The 19,691-nt window shown below is 35.6% G+C and overlaps 1 protein-coding gene across 3 annotated transcripts in view; it reads left to right on the top strand.

The window, feature by feature from the left end:
• Positions 1-19,691, top strand: part of EVI5 (ecotropic viral integration site 5) — a 180,763-nt gene that overhangs the window by 48,646 nt on the left and 112,426 nt on the right. For all 3 annotated transcript variants that reach the window (XM_069478215.1, XM_069478214.1, XM_069478213.1), the window contains 3 exons: positions 535-624; positions 731-828; positions 12,921-12,981. In XM_069478215.1, the coding sequence (XP_069334316.1) occupies positions 535-624; positions 731-828; positions 12,921-12,981 (249 nt within the window). The remainder of the gene's footprint in view (positions 1-534; positions 625-730; positions 829-12,920; positions 12,982-19,691) is intronic.

Raw genomic sequence — 19,691 nt, 5'->3', positions numbered from 1 at the left:
CATATAGTGATCAAATCAGGGTAACTGGGACATGATTCACCTGAAACATTCATCGTTGCTTTATGTTGGGAGCATTTGAAAATTTCTAGCTATTCTGAAATACAATAAACCATTGTCAACTATAGTTGCCCCATTGTACCACTGAACTTCTTCCTTCTATTTAACAGAATTACCCCTTCACCAACACCTCTTCATTACCCCTTCCCACCACCCTCACCAATCTCTAGTAGCCACCATTCTATTCACTACTTCCTTGACCACCTGTTTTTATAAATAAAGTTTTCTTGGAACACAGCTTTCCCATTTGTTTCTATGTTGTCTAGGTCTGCTTGTGGGCTACAATGGCAGAGTTGAGTAATTGACAGAGACTATAATGGCCCACCATGCCTAAATACTGCTAGTTGGTTCTACAGAAAATGTTTGCCAGCTCCTAGTTTAGATCCCTAAATGTCTACCTTAGTATTATTTTGAATGATTAGTTTTTGTTGATGGAAGAGTAAGACCAATTTGGCCTTATTTACTTTGTTTCCTCAGGGTTTAGAAATAGTGTTTCGAGTAGGATTAGCGCTTCTTCAAATGAATCAGGCAGAACTAATGCAACTTGACATGGAAGGGATGTTACAGGTAAGTCAGTTTATCATTTCTTGAATGTCTTTGTATTTCACTAATAATTAGTTAATAATGAACAGCACTAAGTAGTTCTTATGTTTTTCTTTTGTTGTTTTCTTAGCACTTTCAGAAGGTCATTCCACATCAGTTTGATGGAGGTCCAGACAAATTAATCCAAGCAGCTTACCAAGTCAAATACAACTCAAAAAAAATGAAAAAGTAAGTATTTTATAGTTTTCTTTTTAGTTGTAGGGGTTTGTTGAAGTACATAGGAAATTCCAGGGAAGTGGCAAAACATTCTAGTTATAAGTACATTTTTCCTCGTTAGGTTATAGAACTGCATTATTTTATTTGGTTGTATTGGTTTCAGTATAACATAAAGCTAATGTTGGAATATACTACTTTTAATAGCAGTACATGGGACTAGTGTTTACTGCCTTTAAAACTTCCGTTTCCCTTTCCACATTGCCTGGTATAGGTATATATGTGAGTGTGCTGTTATTTTAAAAATCACTTATATGGTGTGGTCCCATTCATTGACATTATTTTCCTCTTACTTTGACCCCAAAGTGTCACTTAAGTTCAAGATTAGCATAACCAGAAAGATAGACAGGAGGTATGGATTAAGAGCATAAAATTTTATTTATTTGTGTGTTACTTTCTAATGAAGCTTTTCTTGGTATGTATGTCATAAAAGTTCAAGATAAGCAGTCTTGGCTCATTGGTTTTATTTTTGAAATCGAATAAGTGTATTAATTAATGATAGCTATTATTCTTCTAGCTTTGAGTACTTAAATAGTTCTTAGTCTGAGGTCATAGCATTTCTGGCACTAGTTTCTATGGCATAAAATGCTTTAAAGTGATAACAATGTTATATGCTATAAGTTATCACGATCTTTTCTGCTGCAATACAAAATTACATTAATATATGTAACATACTACTACCATGGATGTTCCTAATCCAGAAAGTATATTTAAATGAGTGAGAATTATGAAAATTAGTTAGCTTTAATTGGCAAAAACAAGCCAATTTGTGAGCTTCAATTTTTATTATTACTGAAATACTTGTGACATTTCTAGTAACCATAATCATGTTGAGACGCTATAGACCAAAAAGCTGCTCTGCTTTGTAACTGATAAAAACTTAAAGAGTCATCTCAATTTTTGCTACTTGGTAGAGCCACATTTCAATCACACTAGCCAAACAGAGAATTTGTTTTACTTTTAAAGTCTGTTAGAGAATCTGGGTAATGGATTCTCATTTTAGATCTTATCATGTGTTCAGTTCATTTCTGAAATTTCAATTATTTACTTATCAAACTTCTCACCCTCTAGTTCTTTTACTGTCATATTCCTACTATCCCTGCTTTATCAAAATCCCTTGTCTGAAGTCTAAAAGCCTTCCTCTGGTCTGGATAAGTATATTTTGTCTCCTCTTTTTTTTTTTTTTTCCTTTTGAGACAGAGTCTCGCTCTGTTGTCCAGGCTAGAGTGCCGTGGTGTCAGCCTAGCTCACAGCAACCTCAAACTCCAGGGCTTAAGCAATCCTTCTGCCTCAGCCTCCCGAGTAGCTGGGACTACAGGCATGTGCCACCATGCCTGGCTAATTTTTTTTTCTATATATATTTTTAGCTGTCCAAATCATTTCTTTTTATTTTTAGTAGAGAGGGGGTCTCACTCTTGCTCAGGCTGGTCTCAAACTCCTGACCTCGAGTGATCCTCCCGCCTCAGCCTCCCAGAGTTCTAGGATTACAGGCGTGAGCCACTGTGCCCGGCCTATTTCCTCTCCTCTTTTGTATCCTGTATCTATGTAGCCAAGTGTTGTCGTATAGTTAGTGAGATTGATGATAGTAAGTTATGTTTCCAATGCCCTTCCATGTATGTTTATATTGGCTTTGGTTAATTCTCCCATTCCCCACAGTGGTTATTTCAGACCTTACCATTTTTCCTAAGCTCCTGTCTCTTTTTTGCCATACCTAACTCTCAGCAGATTAGCTTATTCTTAATTCATTAGCCATCATTTTATTTTCTTTGTTTTTGAGACAGGATCTTACTACATTGCCCAGGCTGGTCTGAAACTCCTAGCTTCAAGTGATCATCCTGCCTTGGCCTCCCAAGTAGCTGGGACTATAGGCATGAAGCACTGCACCCAGCTCATCCATCATTTTCAAACTTACTAAACTTGCTGTCTTCAACTTTATTGCCTTAGCCGTATTCCTTTTCTTCCTCTTTCAGAATACAGTATTTTATTCCTTTATAAGGCTAATTCAGAATACAAGATGTTATTCCTTCCCATCTCTTCCAGGTTCTTACTCCATTAATTATCTTTCTATCCTTTATCTTCAACCCCTCTATTTCTGTTGTTTCATTTTCTTCAATGTAAGAAGGTAAGTTTTTTTTCTTTTTTGGAGACAGAATCTCTCACCCTGTTGCCCTGAGTAGAATGCCGTGGCATCAGCCTAGCTCACAGCAAACTCAAACCCTTGGGCTCAAGTGATCTCCTGCCTCAGCCTCCCGAGTAGCTGGGACTACAGGGACATACCACCACATCCAGCTAATTTTTCTATTTTTAGTAGAGACTGAGTCTCGCTCTTGCTCAGGCTGGTTTTGAACTTCTGAGCTCAAGGGATCCTTCTGTCTTGGCCTCCCAGAGTGCTAGGATTTATAGGCGTTAGCCACCGCACCCAGCCTAAGAAGGAAATTTTGAGTTGTGACTTAGAAGCAACAAAAACAAAACCTTCTTCAACATGGCATTCCATTCTCCTTTTATGAAACTTAACCATGAAGGAAAGAATAATTTTTACTTGTTAGCTACAGATCGTATTTCATGTGCTTTTTTTTCAATTCGGAAAATTTTCATACAGAAAAAAAGAATAATAAATATCCATATGTATATTATAGTATTTAGATTTAATAGTTTATATATATATATATATATATATATTTTTTTTTTTTTTGAGACAGAGTCTCACTCTGTTGCCCGGGCTAGAGTGCCATGGAGTCAGTCTAGCTCACAGCAACCTCAAACTCCTAGGCTTCAGCCTCCGGAGTAGCTGGGACTACAGGCATGTGCCACCATGCCTGGCTAGTTTTTTCTCTATATATTTTTAGTTGTCCATATATTTCTTTCTATTTTTAGTAGAGACAGGGTCTTGCTCTTGCTCAGGCTGGTCTCGAACTCCTGAGCTAAAACGATCCACCCACCTCGGCCTCCCAGAGTGCTAGGATTATAGGTGTGAGCCACTGTGCCCGGCCAATAGTTAATATTTTGCCATATGTACTTTATCTATTTTCTTTCATAGTATTTCAAAGTAAATTATAGAGATTGTGACATTTCACTCTTTAATACTTCAGTATTCATCTCTATAAAGGTATTTGCCTCCCCTACATTGCTTTTTACCGCTTAATAATATTAAATAATTTTATAATATTGCCTAATACCCAGTCTGTGTTCAGATTTCCCCAGTTGTGCCAAAAATGTTTTTTGCCATTGATTGCATTGTATTCCGTTCTATTTCTTAGTTTATTTATTTATTTATTTTTGAGACAGTGTCTTCTTACTTTGTTGCCCAAACATGAGGGCAATGGCATGATCATAGCTCACTGCAACCTCAAACTTCTGAGGTCAAATGATCCTCCTACCTTGGCCTCCCAAAGTGCTAGGATTATAGACATGAGCTACCATGCCTGGCCCTTAGATTTCTTTTAAATTAGATCAGAACTGCCCACTGCAGATCATCTTTTTACTATATTGACTTGTTGCAGAGAGCAAGTCAATTGTACAGAGAATATCCAATCTTAAGAATTTATCTGATTATTTCCTTGTGATCTCATTTAATTTTTTTGTTGCTTGTATTTTCTGTAAACTGCAAACTAATTGTGAAGACTTAATTAGATTAAGAGCAAATATTTTTGGCAAGAATAATTAATAGGTGATATCATGCACTTCATATTCACCTTAAATGATGCATGATGTCTGTCTATCTCAATGTTATTAGAGATGCCATGATTGATGACTGGATTAAGGTAATGAAAGTCAGCCTTTTTATTATAAAGTTATGTTTTCCCTCTTGGTAACCATGAATACTCTATAACTTGCTACTTTGGCACCATGAGATTATCCAGTTCATCATGACCGTTCATTTCTTGGCCTACTCCGCTCACAAGTATATTGGTGGTACTTTCCATGTTTAAATTGTTTCATTTAGGATAACAAAATCATGATTTTTAAAAAAAAATCTATCATTATTCTTAGATTTATTAGTTGGCTTTCTTCATTAACCTTTTCTTCATTGACTACAGCTAACTTTACCCTACTGGAAACACATATAAATGTTTCATTATTTCCCTTCAATTACCAGTTTCCAGAGAAAGAAGTTAGTGGAAATAATTTTAGTTCTTTTAAATTACTGTTTTTTTTTTAAAGTGGGGGCAATTATTAAGGACTCATGGGCTTATATTCAGTATGCTTTATTTTTTAATTATTTTTTTTTAATAACAGCATTGTCTGACAGTATGCTTTAATATAGTCACTTTTTTTGTTCAAATAATCTCAATTTTGGCTGAGAGGAGTCCTTTTAAGATGGTTCCCGTATCCTTTTAACATGACCTCAGTGGTCCCTAACTGCTCCCTTATTTTTAGGTACAAAAGATGTTCCAGCCCTGTTATGTGTATTTTCTGCCCCAGACTTGGTCTTTTAGTGAGAAGTAATATTTAGAGATGAAAATCTGGGTGTGAGGGGTACTCGTTATATTATGTCAGTATCCTATCTTTTAGGATCTTTCCGTGGACAGAGTTAGAACATAAACATGACTACATAGCAATTTCTCGATCATTTCTTACCCTTCATAATCTGGTATCTGTTCTTACTCTCCCACTAAAACTACTTCTTTTGAAATAATCCTCTTTTTTCATTTATTCAAGGTATATTTCTTGAGTATACAGTATGTGCTGACATTTTTCTAGGTGCTGGAAATAAAATATTGAATTTATGTTTCCTCATGAAGCTTACATGCTAGTGCCTATGTGGCGAGGCAGAAATTAAACAAAATTACATGTCAGATAGTGATAAGTGCTGTGAAGAAAGACAATATGAGAAGAGATAAGTGGGTGATGTTCTTTTTAAAATAGGGTAATGGGCAAAAGCCTTTCATATAAGGTGACATTTAAGAGGGGACTTAATAGAAGTAAGAGGCAAGTCATGCAGATAACTTGAAGATCTCTCCAGACATAGAGGGCAAGCAGTACAAGGACTTGGAGGCAGAAATGTGCTTGGTATATTTGACAAATGTCATTGTAGCCAGGGTGGCTGGAACAGAGTAGGCCAGGAGGAAAGAGGTAGGGGATGGTTGGAGAGGAAATGGGGGCGGGGGGTATAGCTCTTGGAATAGACTTTGGCGCCTTTAGTAAGTACAGAGGAATTACTTATGTTTTAAGAAACCACACTGGCTGCTATTTGGAGAATAGATAGTGGAGGAGTTAAGAGTCAGAACAGATTCAGGGAGAGAAGTTAGTAAGCTATTGAGATAGTCTAGACAAGAGATGTTAAAAAGTAATTGTTTCCCAGTTGCAAATCTAATACATGGTTTTTATTCCTAATCATACTTGATATGTTAACTTTGGATATGGGTGATTGCCTCTTTATTTTTCAGCTTTTATCATATGATATTTGGTAAACACAAAAGAATATATAAAATATGTTTTTAAGTTATGAAGCATGTAAGTAAAACAAATTGTCATGAACCTATCACATTGCCTAAGAGATGATCACTATCCTGAATTTTGAATTCATCATTTATTATCTTACCTTTTCAAAATAGTCTCACTACATATATATAAATGGTTATGTTTTTTGGGGGGCATTATGAAATTACATGCCATATGTAGTCATCTGTGACTTGTGTTTATTGATTAACATTATGATAATACAATTCATTTTTTTTTTGTAGTTTTTTTTTTTTTTTATTTCATCTTATTGTTATGGGGGATACAGAATTGCAGGTTACATACGTTGCCCATGTACCGCCTTTCCCCCCAAGTCAGAGCTCCTGATAGTACAATTCATTAATTTGTGTGTGTGTGCTTGCTGTAGTTCATTAATTTTCACTGCTGTATGGTATTCCATTAAGTGAATCTGCCACAAACTATTTATCTTCCTGATGGCCATTTGAGACATCACAGGTTTATCTGTTTGTTGCTATTATGCTATGAAAACACTATGAATATTTGCACCAGAAATTTTCTTTTTCTTTTCTTTTTTTTTTTTTTTTGTTGAGACAGAGTCTCACTTTGTTGCCCAGGCTAGAGTGAGTGCCGTGGCGTCAGCTTAGCTCACAGCAACCTCAGACTCCTCGGCTTAAGCAATCCTACTGCCTCAGCCTCCCGAGTAGCTGGGACTACAGGCATACGCCACTATGCCCGGCTAATTTTTTCTATATAGATTTTTAGTTGTCCATATAATGTCTTTCTATTTTTAGTAGAGACGGGGTCTCGCTCTTGCTCAGGCTGGTCTCGAACTCCTGACCTCGAGCAATCCACCCGCCTCGGCCTCCCAGAGTGCTAGGATTACAGGCGTGAGCCACCGCGCCCGGCCCAGAAATTTTCTATAATATATATTTAGGAGTGGGATTAGTAGGTTGTAGGGTAAGTCATGTTCAACATTACAAATTTTTGCCAAAGCGGTACCAATTTATTTATTTATTTATTTTTTAATTTGAGCATATTATGGGGGTACATTTTGGTTACATAGTTTGCTTTTGTATAGTTTGAGCCAAAGTTATAAGTGTGCCCTTCACCTAGATAGTGTGCCTTGTACTTGTTAGGTGTGAATTTACCCATCCCCTCCTTTCCCCCATCTACTTGATTACTGTTTAGTTTTACTTGCATATGTGCACATAAGTGTTTATTGATTAGTGTCAATTTAGTATTGAGTATATGTGGTATATTTCTTTCCATTCTTGCCATACTTCACTTAGAAGAATAGTCTCCAGTTCCATCCAGGTTGTTACAAAAGATACTAGATCACCATTGTTTATGGCTGAGTAGTACTCCATGGCATACATACACCACATTTTATTAATCCACTCATGTAATGATTGGATTGTTTCCACATTTTTGCAATTGTGAATTGTGCTGCTATAAACATTCGAGTGCAAGTGTCTTTTTTTATAAAATGTCTTTTTTTCCTTTGGTAAATATTTAATACCTAGTAATGGGATTGCTGGATCAAATAGTAGTTCTGCTTTTAGTTCTTTGAGGTATCTCCATACTGCTTTCTATAGATGTTGAACTAGTTTGCAGTCCCACCAACAGTGTATAAGTGTTCCTTTCTCTTCACATCCATGCCAGCATCTGTTTTTTTTGGGACTTTTTGATAAGAGCCATTCTCAAAGGAGTTAGGTGATATCTCATTTGATTTGCATTTCCTGATGATTAGAGCTGTGGAGCATTTTTTTTCACATTTGTTGGCCATTAGTCTATCTTCTTTTGAAAGCTTCTGTTCATGTCTTTTGCCTACTTTTTTTAATAAGGTGGTTTAATTTTTTTTCTTCCTGATCTGCTTGAGTTCTTTGTCGATTCTGGTTATCGGCCATTTATCAGATGTATAGCACGCAAATATTTTCTTCCATTCTGGAGATTGTGTATTTGCTCTATTGATTGTGTCCTTGGCTGTGCAGAAGCTTTTTAATTTGATCAGGTACCATTTATTTATTTTTGTTATTGCTGCTATTGGGGTCGTCTTCATAAATTCTTTGCCTCGCCTGTTATCTATAGTTTTCCCAATATTTTCTTCTAGAATTCTTAGTTTCACACCTTAAGTTTAAGTCTGTTAACATCCATCATGAATTAATTTTTGTGAGTGGTGAGAGGTACAAATTCTGTTTCAGTCATCTGCATGTTGCTATCCAATTTTCCCAGCACTATTTATTAAATAGGGATTCTTTTACACAGTGTTTGTTTTTTTCTACTTTGTCATATGAGGATGGTTTCATATCTGGGTTATCCATTCTGATCCATAGGTCTATGTCTCTGTTTTTGTGCCACTACCATGCTGTTTTGGTTACTACAGCCTTGTAGTATAGCTTGGAAGTCTGATAAAGTGATGCCTCCTGATGCTATTTGGGGTCGTTTTTGGTTCCATACGAAGTGTAGAACTGTTTTCTCTAGATCTGTGAAAAATGATGTTGGTATTTTAATGGGGATTGTATTGAATCTGTAAATCACTTTGGGTAGTGTAGACATTTTAACAGTGTTGATTCTACTGATCCATGAGCGTGATATGTTTTTCCATCTGGTTACATCCTCTGCAAATTTCTTTCCTCAGTGTTTCATAGTTCTCCCTATAGAGGTCTGTCACCTCCTTAGTTAAATATATTCCTAGGTGTTTTATTTTCTTTGTTGCTATTGTGAAAGGTATTGCGTCTTTGATTTGATTCTCAGCTTGACTGTTGCTGGTATATATGAAAACCACTGCTTTGTGTATATTGATTTTATAACCTGAGACTTTGCTGGATTTATTTATCAGTTCCAGGAGTCTCTTGGCAGAATCTTCAGGGTTTTCTAGGCATAATATCATATCATCAGCAAAGAGCTCTTCTTTCCCCATTTGGATACAATTAATTTCCTTCTCTTGCCTGATTGCTCTGGCTAGGACTTCCATAACTATGTTGAATAGAAGTGGTAATAGTGGGCAACCTTGTCTAGTTCCAGTTCTAAGTGGGAATGCTTTCAATTTTTCCCCATTCAGTATGATGTTGGCTGTGAGTTTGTCTTATACGGCTTTTATCATTTTGAGCTATGACCCATCTATGCCTATTTTGTAAAGTGTTTTTTATCATGAAAGGGTGCTGAATTTTGTGAAATGCTTTTTCTGCATCTATTGAGAGGATTACACAGTCTTCGTTTTTGCTTCTATTTATGTGGTGAATTACATTTATAGATTTGTGTATGTTGAACTAGCTTTGCACTTGATTGTGATGAATTATTTTTTTGATGTGCAGCTGAATTCAGTTTGCTAAGATTTTGTTGAGGTTTTTTTGCATCTATATTCATAAGGGATATTGGTCCATAGATTTCTTTTTTTGTTGTGTTCATTTCTTGTTTTGGTATCAAGGTGACATTGGCTTCGTAGAATGATTTGGGGAGGATTCATTTCTTCTCAATGTTATGGAATAATTTCTGCAGTATAGGTACCATACAATAGGTATATATTATTGGTTTCTCTCAGAATTGGTAATGTTAGCTTTGATCCTTCTGCCAGGTTTCACTATTGTAAAGTTATTGTTTTCCCTTTTGTAATAAGTAATTTGTGGCAAGTTACTTTAAGGTTAGGCAATAACCTCTTTCTTCACCAAGCTTTAGCTCACCAGGTTTTTATATCCTTTTATGATTTTCTTACTCCCTTATTCCTTCTTTACTTATTAATCGGCATTCTACCGTAAGGAAGAACTTTCCCTTCTCCATCATTCATTCACTTATATCAGTGTGAATTCATGGATTCTTATTTTATTCAAAAAGATACAATCTATTACTATCAAATTGTCCCTGATTTGACCGGTGGGAACCCCTTTGAGCTGGCTGTTGTGTCCTTTTGACTTGTTCCCATGATTTTTTGAGAATTTTTTTCCATTAGGGCAGCAAAATGTTCCAGACTCATCTTATACCGTCCCTGTTCTTGCTCAGGCATAAGCCATTGCTCCAAAGAGCTTTCTTAGAGCCTTTGAAATTTATAGCCTTTGAAATTTAGTCTGAAGGTAATGACTAGCCACTGACACTCCATGAGTGACATGAACCAAATCAACATTTTAAAAAGACCACTCTCGTAATAGTGTGTAAAAAAGATTGAGTTATGAACCTGGCAGTAGAGAGAGTCTCTTCAAGTAATTTAGACAAGCCATAATAAAAGCCTAAAAACACTGTCAGTGAAAGGGGAACAAAGTAACTATAGTAGAGAAACCTGACAAGCACTACCTCAGCCAGGTGACCAAGGTCAACATTCATAGTGATATTCTTTTTTTTTTTTTTTTTTTTGTTGAGACAGAGTCTCACTTTGTTGCCCAGGCTAGAGTGAGTGCCGTGGCGTCAGCTTAGCTCACAGCAACCTCAGACTCCTCGGCTTAAGCGATCCTACTGCCTCAGCCTCCCAAGTAGCTGGGACTACAGGCATGCGCCACTATGCCCGGCTAATTTTTTTATATAGATTTTTAGTTGTCCATATAATGTCTTTCTATTTTTTAGTAGAGACGGGGTCTCGCTCAGGCTGGTCTCGAACTCCTGACCTTGAGCGATCCACCCGCCTCGGCCTCCCAGAGTGCTAGGATTACAGGCGTGAGCCACCGCGCCCGGCCCATAGTGATATTCTGTTGTACCCTTAATAAAATGGCACTTACCTCTGTGGTATTCCTCCCAAAGACCCATAACCCCAGTATACTCATGAGAAAATTATGAGACATATCCCATTTGAAGGACATTCTACAAAGTATATGTCTAGTACTCCTTAAAACTGTCAAGGTCATTAAAAACAAGGAAAGTCTCAGAAACTGATAGAGCCAAGAGGAGCCTAAGGAGACATGAGAACTAAATGTTATGTGGTTTCCTGGATGGGATCCTGGGACAGAAGAAGGACATTAGGCAAAAACTAAGGAAATCTACATATGAAGCATGGATTTTAGTTAACAATAATGTATTTATTGGTTTATTCATTATAACAAGGTACCATACTAATGTAACATGTTTAATAATAAGGGAAACTGGGACAGGGTGCGTGGAAACTCTGTACTATCTTCACAATATTTTTGTAAATCTAAAACTATTTTTAAAAATTAAGCTTATTGAAATACTGTCAGTGGAGATGAAGAAGTAATAGTGGATTATAGAGGATTGTTTAGGAGATTGAATCAAAAAACACATGGTGACTGAATTGAGAAGCAAGGATTAAGTGATAGCTCCTAGTGTTTTGTTCTGGGTACATGAATGAGTAATGTTATTTTCACATAATGCATATTGGTAACTACTTCAAAATAGTCATTTGTGAAGGCCATAAACATTTCAGTAGTGCCACCATTATTCAAAATGTTTTGCAGATCTTTGGAGTCTTTTATAAATTCTTTTGGATATCTTATGGTCTTTTAATACACTTTAGTGAGAGACATAGTAGTGTAGCTGTCAAGGCTTTGATGGTAGGCAAGTTTCTCAACCTTTATAAAACCCAAAGTGGGCATAACAAACTATATTAAAAAGTTGCTGTGAGCTAAATGAGATTATGCATATAGTAAGTAATAGATTCTTGTCCTTTGAGGGAGACTTTGATTTTATAAAGCAGCTGTAAGTTATTTGGAGCCTGGTCTGATTAATATTTAGAGTAAACTTGGTATTCGTGGTTGAGAGCAAGATAAAAAAAATTGGTAGGACTAATTTTTGTGTGGCCTATAAATTTCTTAAAGACAATTTTAATCTTACAGTAGAGTTGCAAAAATAGTACATTGTATTTATTCATCATGTCTTACTCTCCTCCAATCAATAATAGTCTTTTCTTGTCTTTCATAACCTTGACACTTCTGAAGAGAGCTGGTCAGTTATTTTATAGAATGTCCTTGAATTTGGGTTTGTTTGATGTTTTCTCTTATTAGATTGAGGATATGCATTCTTGGGAAGGATACTACAGAGATGATATCCCCTTCTCAGTACATCTTTACAGGGGGTGCATGATGTCAATATGTATTACTGGTGATGTTAACCTTGATCAGTTAGCTCAGGTGCTGTCTGCCAGGATTCTGTACTGTAAATTTACTGTTTCCTTAAGTACTTACTATTAATAAATATTTTGGGAGAGATAATTTTGAGACTGTGCTTAAACTTTGACCCACTAATTTTAGCATCCATTGGTGGTTCTTCCCTCAGTAGTTATTATGGAGTTCTCATGGTGATTTTTATGTTCACTTCATTCCTTCTATGTTTGTTAATTGGAATTCTTCTGTAAGGAAGAGCTATCCCTTTTTACTCATTAAAAAATTTAAAGTCAATGTTAGTACCAGGATTTTCTGGTTAAAAGCCCGTTGAACTCTTTAGGTGTGTTTTAATTTGAGGCAAAATGATAGATGGTTCATTTGTAAGTTTAGGGCTGGATAGAATCTGTAAACTCAGTTCTGTGTCTTGGCTCACTTTAGATCACTTTTCTTGTATCAAATATCTCAAGTTATAACCGGGGGGAAACTAAAAAAATTTTATTTTATGTTTATGAATATTTTTAAAATTTTGTAGTTAGTAACTTCTTTTTAATGAAAATGTACCTTTATCTTTTTTTCCCCCCTTAGGCTTGAAAAGGAATACACTACAATAAAAACTAAAGAAATGGAAGAGCAAGTTGAAATTAAAGTAAGCATTTCAGGGCTTTTTTAAGTGCTGAAGATAAATTGAAATCAGTTATTTGACAGTAGATACTAGTTTATGTTGATATATTGTTACCTATCTGCAGTAAATTTAGCCATGAAGTTTATGCTTACTATCTTTACTCATACATTTATTTACCATCCTACTACAGTATAGTTAAAAATAGACATTTCAAAAAAGCAGAATAATGTGACTGAACAGTGTATTTCATTTTAGGGTGAAATAGAGCAGCTCTTCCCTTTTTCTAGATTTGTTGGTGGCTCATTAGGAGAAAATACTCTCATGGGGAAGATAATTATCATTCCATTTAAGATATTTTAAAAAGTGGCAGAGAAAATAATTTATAACATATTCTGTGCTGAGACTAATAGCAGTATAATAGGCAAGCATTAAAGAGAGCACATATTACACTAAAACTAATCATGGCTGCTCTAGAGCTGTAGGAAGCTTTGATTAACACAATTTTTTCTTCTCTAAGCAATAGTTACACTTTTGAATTACTTCTCTGCAGAGAAAGAGGTAGATTTTCAATTGAAAGGGCACATAAATACCCTACGTATACCCTACAATTCAAAAATTTGTCCCCCCTGTAAGCCAAGGAATTCTTTTTTTTTTGTTCTGGAAAAACTAGCAATACACCAAGGAATTCTTAAGTTGAGAGTGTTTGGCACTTTTGGAGCTGGGACTTAAGAGAAGTTCTGTTGGCTTTTATGCTGTTATTGCAAGATCGGGATGGTAAGTGGCAGCATGAGCCAAGGAACTCAGTGATTGGCTGATCTAATTTCTAATCTGGTTAATTAACTCCCCCCCCCAAGGTAAAAAATAAAACAGTTTTTATTGAGTGACTCCCTCCCCTCTTTTTAAACTTGATGTTTGAGTGTGTTTGATTTTGACTTGGAACTGGCAAGACATCAAATAAACCAACCACCTTGTTTACAGTTAATTAGCCATTTGTTAATTGAGCCTTGCTGTAAAATACCACTCACACTCCACAGGTTCCAGGGAATGATGAATTCTGTTAAACTAGTATTGTTTCTTGCCTCATCCTCCTCAGAAGCCTCTTGGGAGACAGTCTCTACTATTTTCTTACGTGGACTCTCTCTCATCAACTCTGTCCTCCCTTTTCTATTTAGATGCTTTATTCCAATTTCTGTCACCTATTCCCTATTAATTAGAAATAGATATGTCTACATTTTTCATAGAGAAAAGACCCCTGTGGATGTTTCTCCCTCCCTTTAAAAAATATCATCACTTAATGCTGCTCCACCTTTTAAAAAATTATCACCCAAATGCTGCTCTACCATTTTCTTTTCTTTTAGGTACCATGAGTAAGGGTAATATTAAATCATACTGTGTACTTAAACCTACTGATAGTAAAAAGTATTTCATCCTGATGAGTGGGGAGAGAGTATGGGTTATAGCATACCATGAATATTTGAAACTGCAGATCAAAAATCTGAGGATAGAGAAGCCATCCTGTTCGTTTCACCATGCTATGTTATTGAAAAAAAAAAAATCATTTTTTATGAACAATCCTTGCTCTTGAAGAAGCTTTTTATAAAATTAAGTGTATGAATATAGAAACACCAAAAGGCATTTTCAGAAAACAGATTTTTTAGCAGACATTAGCCTATATATATTGTAGTTCTTTCCATATTTTATTTTTTGAGGAAAGTTACAGTTCGTATCTCTCACAAAATACTTTTGAATACTAGCTCCATGTGTCTCAGGCAATGGCATAAAATTGTTTATAGAGGAGAATCTGGAAAAAAAAGTTTAAAAAGTTAGTGGAACATACTAGGTAAATAAAGTATGCTAATCTCAAAGGTACTCGGTTCCCTTTTAATCTTGTTTCCATGTAGTTCTTTTTTTGTACCATTTTCATCTCTTTCTTCATTCCTCTAATCCCCCAAAAGACAAAACCAAAACAAGTTTTGAGCTACTTACTTTTTTATTTACTATATGTTTGTGTCTGATTTTTGACTTGGACCTGACAAATCATTTCAGTCTTGATCAGACGACTACCATATTTACAATTCATTAGCTACATATTAATTGAGCCTTGTAAAATGAGAAATGGCCACTTGTTATGCTCCCTCCTTCCTGCCCCCACACAGATCTCATTTACAAGAGGATGGATTATTTTAAACTAGGGCTTTCTTGCCTTGGTCTTTCCATAAAGCCCTCAGGGGGATAGTTTTGTACCATTCTTTACATAAGCAAATGGTATAATAATCAAATTATTTGATGTTTTGATATAGAAGTATAAAATCAGTCCTTGGTATTCTGAAATGTGTTTAAGGTCTCTGTTTTTACTATAATTAAAATTCTAAGACCTTTGGGTTGGTGACCTTTTATCTAAGAAATATATCTGTCAGTGAGCTCCCTGTTTAAGATGTGACTTTTAATTATTTTTTCCACCCCTTCCCTAAAAGTGGTATAGAAGGGTTTTGATAATAATGGCTTCATATGGAGAATCTTGCAGTTTACTGTGTGAAATTTTTTGTTAATAGAAACATCTTTATCAGTGTCTTCTTCCAATCTGTTGATGTTCCACCTGAGGGGGAGGAGGTAAGAAATATTAAAATTCTAGCTTATATGAGGGTGACCCACAAATCTTTAAAAAAGAAAGACCTTTATCCCCCTGATCTATTTAAGGTAGACATATGAACATATAATTTAGTTTTCATATTTATTTGTGTTTTGGGACATAGAAATATAAAGCCCTGCAAATGGGAAGTGTTAAAAATTCTGACAGGTTTTTAGTCAGAAGTTAAATATTTTTTTATGTTTCAAAAATTATGGTATATTTCAGATATGCTGAAAGCCAGAAAATAATATAAAAACACTCATGTATTCACCGCCTAGCATAAAAAAGAAAATGTAATAGATATCATCTAAGTTATCCAGGAATTATATTTTAACAATCAATGTGAGATATTAGTAGAATAGAGGCTCACATTTATTTAACCCTTAATATATAATGGGTCGTTTACATGCTTTATCTCCCCTTATTGTACAGCATCTTATGAAAGGGTTCTTTATCTTCATCTTTCTGTGAAGAAGTTAAGCTTCACTCAATATGCTAGTGGTCACGTGGCTAGGAAACACTAAAAGTCAAGGATTTGAACTCTGATTATGTTATTCTTTTTCTATATATTTTTTTAAATTTCAGAATATTATGAGTGTACAAATTCTTTGGTTACATATATTGCCTTTGCACTGCCTAAGTCAGAGCTATAAGTGTGCCCATCCCCCCAGTGTGCACTACCACCCATTAGGTGTGAATTTACCCATCCCCTCTACCCTCTTTCCCACCTGCCCAATATCTGATGAATGTTACTTCCATACATGCTCATAAGTATTGATCAGTTTCTACCAATTTAGTGGTGAGTACATGTGGTGCTTGTTTTTCCATTCTTGTGATACTTCACTTAGTAGAATGGGTTCCAGCTCTATCCAGGATGATACAAGAGGTGCTGTATCATCATTGTTTCTTGTGGCTGAATAGAACTCCATGGTATACATATACTACATTTTATTAGTCTACTCATTTATTGATGGGCACTTGGGTTGTTTGCACATCTTTGCAATTGTAAATTGTGCTGCTGTAAACATTTGAGTGCAAGTGTCTTTATTATAGTCTTTTTTTGGTTTTGGGCAAATACCCAGTAGTGGGATTGCTGGATCAAATGGTAGTTCTACTTTTAGTTCTTTGAGATATCTTCGTATTACTTATCATAGAGGTTGTACTAATTTGCACTCCCACCAGCAGTGTATGAGTGTTCCTATCTCTCCACATCTGCACCAACATTTATTGTTTGGGGACTTTTTGATAAAAGCCAGTCTCACTGGAGTTAAGTGATATCTCATTGTGGTTTTGACTTATATTTCTTGGTGATTAGAGATGTTAAACAACTTTTCATATGTTTTTTGGCCATTAGTCTATGTTCTTTAGAAAAGTTTCTGTTCGTGTCCTTTGCCCACATTTTAATGGGGCTGTTTGATTATTTCTTATTGATTTTCCTGGCTGTTGGATTATTTCTTGTTGATTTTTCTAAGTTCTGTGTAGATTCTAGTTATCAGCCCTTTATGAGATGTGTAGCATACGAATATTTTCTCCCATTCTTTAGGTTGTCTATTCACTCTAATGACAGTTTCTTTAGCTGTGCAGAAGCTTTTTAATTTGATCAGGTCCCATTTATTTATTTTTGTTGTTGCTGTGATTGCTTTTGGGGTCTTCATAAATTCTTTGCCCAGGCTGATATCTATAAGAGTTTTTCCAACATTTTCTTCTAGAATTCGTATAGTTTCATGTCTTAGGTTTAAGTCTGTTATCTATCATGAATTAGTTTTTGTGAGTGGTGAGAGGTACAGATCCTACTTCAGTCATCACATGTGGCTATTCAGTTTTCCCAGTACCATTTATTGAATAGTGATTCTTTTAAACAGTGTATGTCTTTTTCTACTTTGTCAAAGTTCAGATAGCAACATAAGGATGGTTTCATATCTGGGTTCTTTGTTCTGATCTATAGGTCTATGTCTCTGTTTTTGTGCTAGTACCATGCTGTTTTGGTTACTATAGCCTTGTAGTATAGTTTGAAGTATGATAAAATGATGCCTCCTGATTTGTTCTCATTACATAAGGTTGCATTGGCTATTCGGGGTCTTTTCTGATTCCATTTGAAGTGTAGAACTATTTTTTCTAGATCTGTGAAAAATTATGTTGGTATCTTAATGGGGGTTGCATTGAATCTGTAGATCACTTTAGGTAGCAGAGATATTTTAACAACATGGATTCTGCTGGTCCATGAGCATGGTAGAGTTTTCCATCTGTTTACATTCTCTGTAGTTTCTTTTCTCAGTGTTTTGTAGTTCTCCCTATATTGGTCCCTCACCTCCTTAGTTAAATATATTCCTAAATATTTAATTTTATTTGATGTTATTGTGAAAGGTATTGCATCTTCAATTTGATGCTGAACTTGACTGTTGCTCGTGTATATGAAAGGTACTGATTTGTGTGCATCGATTTTGTATCCTGAGACTCTGCTGAATTCATTTATCAATCCAGGAATCTCTTAGTTGAATCTTCAGGGTTTTCTAGGTATAATATCATATCTGCAGCAAAGAGCGATAGTTTGATCTCTTCTGTCCTCATTTGGATACCCCTGATTCCCTTCTCCTATCTGATTGCCCTGGCAAGGACTTCCAGCACTATGTTGAATAGTAGTGGATATAGTGGGCAACCTTGTCTGGTTCCAGTTCTAAACAGGAATGCTTTAAATTTTTCCCTGTTCAGTATGATGTTGGCTGTGAGTTTGTCATAGATGGCTTTTATCATTGTGAGGTATGACCCATCTATGCCTATTTTGTTAAGAATTCTTATCATGAAAGGGTGCCAAATTTTGTCAAATGCCTTTTCTGCGTCTATTGGGAGGATCATATGGTCTTTGTTCTTGCTTTTATTTATATGGTGAATTATATTTATAGATTTGTATATGTTGAACCATCCTTGCATCTCTGGGATGAAACCCACCTGGTCATGATGAATTCTTTTTTTGATGTGCAGTTCAATTCAGTTTGCTAAGATTTTATTGAGAATTTTAGCATCTATATTCATAAGGGATATTGGGCTATAGTTTTCTTTTTTTGTTGTGTCCTTTCCTAGCTTTGGTATCAAGGTGATATTGGCTTCGTAGAATGAGTCGGAGAGGATTCCATCCTTCTCAATGTTGGGGAATACCCGTTCTTCTTTGTAGGTTTGGTGAAATTCAGGTGTGAATCGTCTGGTCTGAGACATTTTTAATTGGAAGATTTTTTATTGCTGCTTCAATTTTGGTGCTTGATATTGGTCTGTTCAGGAATTCTATTTCTTCCTGATTGAGCCTAGGGAGGTTGTGTGTTTCTAAGAATTTGTCCATTTCTTCCATGTTTTCAAGTTTTTGGGCATAGAGACTTTTATGGTATTCAAATATGATTTGTATTTCCATGATATCAGTTGTGACCTCTCCTTTTTCATTTGTAATTGAGCTTATTAACATCCTTTCCTTTCTGCTGGTCAATCAACAAGATGATTTTTGTTATTTTAAGACCCATAGATGTTCTTCTGTATATATACTGTGCTGCTTTCCAAGAGAAACTTTGATGCATATGTGATATAAGAAGGATTTGGCTGCCCATTTTTCTGTGGCGTATCAAACTTTTCATTAATGGCTATAGAATAATATCCAATGGAGGCTTGATAGCATAATTTATTCAATAATTGATTAATTTAGCAGATAACTTATAGTGCCTACTACATGCCCAAACACTGTTCTAGGCACTTCAGATATGGTTATGACCAATTCCCGCTTTCATGGAGCTTGCATTCTAGTATGGAAATGACAATAAACAGAAAAGTAAAATGTATGTATTTTAGATGGTGATAAGTGTTAAGGAGGAAAAAAAAAAACCTCAGGGAAGAAGAATATAAAATAATAGTATTTGGGTTGAAAATTTAGAGAAGTTGACCAGGTGGGTTTTGAATAAAGACCTGAAAAAAGTGACAGAGCTAGATATGTGACCCTCCGGAAGAAGGGCAGAACCTGTTCAGGAGTGTGACTGGTGAGGAACAGTAAGCATTGTGAATGGAACAACATGAATGATGAGAAAAGTGATAGGAGTTAAGATAGAGCAAGTTGCAGATAATGTAGGAT

Source organism: Eulemur rufifrons, chromosome 8, assembly GCF_041146395.1.
Source record: "Eulemur rufifrons isolate Redbay chromosome 8, OSU_ERuf_1, whole genome shotgun sequence".
Classification (NCBI taxonomy): Eukaryota; Metazoa; Chordata; class Mammalia; order Primates; family Lemuridae; genus Eulemur; species Eulemur rufifrons.
The sequence above is the reverse complement of the archived record's forward strand: the minus strand, read 5'-3'. Positions and strand labels throughout refer to the sequence as shown.